Source organism: Stegastes partitus, unplaced genomic scaffold (genome assembly GCF_000690725.1).
Source record: "Stegastes partitus isolate 25-593 unplaced genomic scaffold, Stegastes_partitus-1.0.2 Scaffold1431, whole genome shotgun sequence".
Classification (NCBI taxonomy): Eukaryota; Metazoa; Chordata; class Actinopteri; family Pomacentridae; genus Stegastes; species Stegastes partitus.
This window is the reverse complement of record NW_007579162.1, coordinates 158,785-164,726: the sequence shown is the minus strand read 5'-3', so window position 1 is coordinate 164,726 and position 5,942 is coordinate 158,785. Positions and strand designations below refer to the sequence as shown.

Sequence of the window (5,942 nt, the reverse complement as noted above, 5' to 3'; positions counted from 1 at the left end):
GGTGTTCTTATTCCAGCTCAGGTCTTGCGAGATCTGCTCTCTGAGGAACTTGATGTTCTCCACTCTCTACACTGTGCAGTCGCTAATGCTGAGGGGAGCATGCTCAGGACGTGACCTCTGGAAGTCGATGATCACCTCCTTCGTTTTGTCCACGTTGAGCAGCAGGTTGTTGTTGCTGCACCAGCTCTCTAGGTGTTTCACTTCATCTCTGTACATTGATTCTTTGTTCTCACGAATAATGCCACTACTGTGGTATCATCAGCAAACTTGATACACAGCCTTGAGGAGATCCAGTGCTCAGCGTGATGGAGTTGGAGATGTTCTGTCCGACTCGGACAGACTGGGGTCTTTCGGTCAGAAAGTCCAGGGGCCTCATTTATCATCAGTGCTCACCGACAGATGAGACGTTTTAATAACCAGACCAAGGCCAGCAAAAACATTTCCACACTCTGTAACACTCACACCCACAAAACTGTTCTGCTCAATGAATGAGTTGAGTTCCTCCAAGCCACCAGGCAACAACGTTGGATAGCGACAAATGTGCATTGCAAATTATCAGTATGTTGATTGAATGAAACCCTTTTCTACTTACAAAATTAAGCTCGTTTAGTGATGCTGCTTTGATTGTGATGTGGGTGAAGTCTGTGGCTAATCCCCGTTTGATTTGGGCTCGTTGGTGATGGCTGTAAGGGAACTGGATGTAGGCTGGGACCAGAGGAGTTTCGGCATCCAACACTGCTGGCTTGATCCTGCTCAGTGGTTGCTGGAAATGTCGCATATGTCTCCAACCTCACGCTGGATGTGCCGGTGGTCAGAATCCCCGAATACTTTCTATTTGAAGTTTCACTATTCTACCACTAGATTATGTGCATACGCATGGTCAGAGGTGTGCGTATATTTTCACACATTCCTAAGTATAAGCATAAGTTGATGAATTCCATACTTTGCGTAGGAATGTTTGTACGCACGCTCTACGCACATATCTGTGCCTACGCACTGATGATAAATGAGGCCCCAGGACCCAGAGACATGTGGCAGTATCCAGACCGAGTAGGAGGAGTTTTTTTATTAGTCTCTGGGGGATGATGGTATTAAACACTGAGCTGAAATCAATGTACAGGATTCTAGCATAGGTGTCTTTATTTTCCAGGTGGGTAATGACTGAGTGCAAGGTGGTGGATATTGCATCCTCTGTGGAGCAATTGGGAAGCGAACTGAAGGGGGTCCAGCAATGCAGGAAGGCTGGCTGTGATGTGTGGTTTGACGAGACTTTCAAAACACTTCATCACAATCGGTGTCAGTGCGATGGGGTGATAGTCATTCAGACAGGCTACAATGGATTTCTTTGCCACTGGATTTATGGTGGATGTTTTGAAGCATCTGGGGACAAAGGCCTGACTGAAGGAGATGTTGAAAATGTCAGTCAGCACATCTGCCAGCTTATCAGCACCGATTCTGAGCACACGTCCCGGGATGTTGTCCGGTCCTGTTGCTTTTCGTGGGTTGACCCTAGTAAGGGTCCTCCGTGTGTCTGCTGCACTGATAGTGAAAGCTGGCCTGACAGATGGAGGAGACGGACCAGCCCTCTCTCTGATTGCTGGGTTTGATGCTTCAACGCGTGCAAAGAAGTTGTTGAGCCTGTCTGGAAGAGAAGTGTCATCGTCGTCGACCCCCTGCCTGGTCTTGTAGTCCGTCAGTGCCTGGACTCCCTGCCACATCCGTCTGGTGTTTCCTGTGTCACAGAGGTGTTCCTGGATTTTCTCTGAGTCAGTGCGTTTCGCAGCCTTGATCCCTTTTGAGAGCTCAGATCCGGCTGAATGAAGAGCAGTCCTGTCTCTCACCCTGAAGGCTGCATCAAGGGCCATCAGCAGCAAGCGCACCTCTGCAGTCATTCAGGGTTTTTGGTTTCCACGTGCTGTGAAGGTCACAAAGGTCAGATTTTGATAGTGCCAATTATGTTACTTATATTTTTAGACACATTTTTTTTGTTTTGTTTTGTTTTGTTTTAAAATTGTGATTCACCTGCTTGTTGTTGTGTTTACTATTTGCTTTTTTAAAAACCTTCCCTCTTCGCACAACCTGAGCACAACCAGGAAATGACCAACCACTACTGCACAGACTCCAACTAGAATAGAATAGAGGAATAGAACAGAACTTTATTGATCCCTTTGGTGGAAACCTCAGGGAAATTGTTGACTGTTAATTGTTAACTATCTATGTCATGTCAATTCAAATAACTTTATTTATCCCCTAGGGGCAAAATCAGCAGGAAACAAATTGCTATGGTTTTCACACAAGTTCAGTGTGGTGGATGTGGGTGGTTGCATCCAGTTTTGTTGGGTTCCTTAAAAGAGTAAAACTTGCGTCAGTAGGTAAATTGAAGTACTTTATTAGTTATGTCTCAAAGAATAACGCTTAACTTCATATCTTGGAACTGCAGAGGTTTACACAAACCTCAAAAAATAATTGGTATAAACCAAAACTACGAATTTACTGTCTTATAAAGAATAGATATGGTGTGGAACCTGATGTGAAGTGTAATTGTGTGCACATTTAGGAACATTACCGTTAGCTTCAGACTGTATATTTATTGGAAATTTGGAGGTTTTCTTGTGTCTGAGCTATGGACAGTCAGATATTGTTTTTAATGAGTATCTGTGTAAAAAGGTCTTCTACAGGTGCATTATGGGTTGTTAGTCGTTGTAGTGCTGCCAGTCTGTTCACAGTGAAAACCTCATCGTTGTCTTTGTTCCATGTCTCTTAGATCATCCTGAAACAGCTGATCGATGCCGCGATCCACCTGGAGAGCAGCCACATCTTCCACCGAGACATCGAGCTTGCAAACATCTTGATAGAGACCGGCTCAGACGTACCTCGTCTCCGTCTGCTTAACTTCAGTTTGAGCTGCTTTGTTGAGAAGACGTCCTGTTTTAACGTCTTCCACAGTACAACATCTGGTTACCAAGCTGTGACTTTTACATCCACACACTGTGAACTTTGACTTTGATTCTAGTCGGAGAAAGGAAAGAAAGTGAGCGAAAACAACAAAAATCACACTTTCTTCTTCTGTGTTTTGTAGGCATGCCTCAACACATCCCACCAGAGTTCGACAGTCGCAACACCTACGTGGCTGGTCCCACCACTGTGTGGCACTTCGGAGTGGTGCTGTTTGACATGCTGCACAGACACACCTGATTGAACACCACCAGCTTCCTCGGCAAACAGCTGACCATCAGCAGGAGCTTGTCCCAACGTAAGAAATGCAAACCTGTCAGCAGAAGTTCATCTGCTCACTGATCAGATGTAAATGTTCATCCTTGTTTTCCTTTTTTGTTCTCTCCAGAATGCAAGGAATTCCTGCAAATGTGCGTCTCTGAGATCCCAAAGCAGCAGCCGACAGTGCAGGAGCTACGGTGTCATCCATGGCTCAGACAAACCCACAACACACCCTCAAACCCACACCGACCACACAGCAACTAGAGCTTTGACTACAGTGACTGGTATCTACGTATTCTGCACATTTTCACTGTTGTCTTCAGTCACCATGTGGACACAAACTTTAAACATCTCTACCTGTTAATCATGCTCTCTTTAAGGCTGAAGACTAAATTTAAAAAACAAACAGTATCTTTAAAAAGAACAAGTAAACATTTGTGCATGTGTACATTTAGACACGAATGCTCAGAAGTACAGTACCCCTAGAACCCAGCTCTGAACAGTCAATAAGTCCAGTAACACAAATTTAAAAGAGGAGAAGAAAAAAACAGGACATTTCGATGAAGGGACTTTGAATACATCAGTTGAGGTGCAACTGCATCTCAAGTCAGTACAGATGATGAAATTTAATTTAATTGTAAATTCAAAGTTTCATCATCATCATCATCTCGTTACATCTCAGGACTCCAGCAGGTTTGGAGAGATGATTGCGGTTTTCAGTAGTATCTTCACTGATTTTAACAAGAAGAAATAAGCAGTACTTAGAGGTACAATGAACTTAGAACAAAGTCTGTCCGGCCATCCGCCCCAAATATCGAACAACATGTAAAACCAAAGAAGAAAAGACATTAAGTTCAATAAAGTTTGGGGTGCAGGTATGATCCAAGTGGGTAGAGATGATGAGATTTAATTCAACTGGCACTTGAACCCTGATGGATCATCACAGAATATGTAGATACAACCTGCTGTGCACATATAAAACAGAGTCTTCCAAGCAGGCTGCTAAAAAAAAAGAAAAGAGAAAAGAAAACGACAACAACAGTAGAAGTCCGTATAGGCGCCTCCACACAGGAGAATAATTGAGGCTAAGCTCTGCTCTAATGCTGCTCTCTGTTTGACTTTTTGCTGTTTAGCTGATTTTTTCCGTTTCCTTTCCTGCAGCTTTTGTCACCCCACCAGCTGTCGTCGGTGAGGAGATCTCCCTCGTCTTCCGAGGATGCTTTGGCCGGATAAAGAATTGATCATTTTGTTTTTTTGTTTTTTTTTAATGATTCTAATAAAATAATGAATTTTAATTGGTATATACTTGATAAACGAAATGTTCAGTAGGCATCCTGAACTCAAGCTGAAGAAAAATGTAATTACCAAGCTGATTTCATTAAGTTACATCAACCTGAATTGAGTTTAAGTCAACTAAGAAATTTGAGAATAAGTCACACATAGTATAAAGCTGATGCAGCCATCAAATCACCAACATGCAACAGTTAATAGGTCCTGTTATGATTATACAAAAGGTAGCATTTACTTAAGTGCGTTTTATGTTGAAAAGCCAGCATGATCAGTACCTTTTAATATCGCTGAGCTTTTACTTTGAAAGTGTATGTGTCAGCCAATCAGCTGTGAGTCGCCGGTTGCTTGTTGTGAGCAGAGCAGACGTTCAGACTGAGGATTAGACCCTCAAACAAACGGTCCAGCTCAAAAACTATCAGTTGTATTGAAAAGATTCCTTCATCGTGTGAAGCACCATCTCATTTTATGCAAGCTGATGTATTTTCATGGTGGCAGGTGACAGACTTCCTGATTTTCACCTGAACATTTCCAATATAACGGGAGTCAATGAGAATTTTAGTCAACACACTCTGTGCTCTGAGGCGATTTATGAGAAAACTATAAGTCCAACAGCACCGAAAGTCACAGTGGGTGAAAGAAGACAAACATGTCTACATTTTTATGTTATATTTGTTCATGTAGAGGAGAAATTATGACAAGGGGAAAATGTTAACTGCACTTTCCTTATAAAATGTATTATTATTAATTACACCTTTCAAAACACACAGTTACAAAGAGCGCTACAGTCAGACATTGATATAAAGCAATAAAATTACAGTTTCGCAATGGCTGCAGTGAATCCACTGGTAAAGAAATGCATTTCTCTGTGTAAAACACCAGGGGGCGTAGTCGGCATATTATATGGCTTTAACACACCAAACTCATGCTATAGTTAATAATAGTGATAATGCAATTTTATAAAATAAAGAGCATTTAAAATTATAATTGCTATTTTTTTATATAATTATAGTAGCAATAATTACAATTAAATAATAATACGTTGTTAAAGCTTTGGGCTTTTTGTCAGTAACAAGATTCTGAACCACGAGAGCTTGTATTTCTGGCGGCTGAGCCAAGTAAAGTTTTTGGGAAACTTGCGTCTATACAGAAATGCTCAACATGAGCAGGTCTACTTTTGCTGTGGATATTATTTTAACTCTTTGAACAAACAATCATTTTGAAGTGCAGTTTGGTTTTGAGACAAGTATAAGTTTGGTGTGTTGAAGCCATATAATGTAGGGACTACGCCCCTGGTACAACTTCAATCTGCACCTGAGAAACAACAGCAGTCAGAACAATGTACAGTAAAGCTCCAAATGGTGCTTATTATAGTAATACACTGACTCATCACCATCTTCTTGCACTAGAACGAATACTTTCAGTAAATGGGTCCTAAA

General features: G+C 41.9%; 1 protein-coding gene across 1 annotated transcript; it reads left to right on the top strand.

Moving 5' to 3' along the window:
- Window positions 1-2,623: 2,623 nt before the first annotated feature.
- On the top strand, window positions 2,624-3,480 carry LOC103370477 (serine/threonine-protein kinase atg1-like). Its single transcript, XM_008299548.1, has 4 exons — window positions 2,624-2,659; window positions 2,765-2,945; window positions 3,080-3,133; window positions 3,344-3,480. Exons 1-4 carry the CDS (start codon window positions 2,624-2,626, stop codon window positions 3,478-3,480), a joined length of 408 nt encoding a protein of 135 aa, XP_008297770.1.
- Window positions 3,481-5,942: the final 2,462 nt, after the last annotated feature.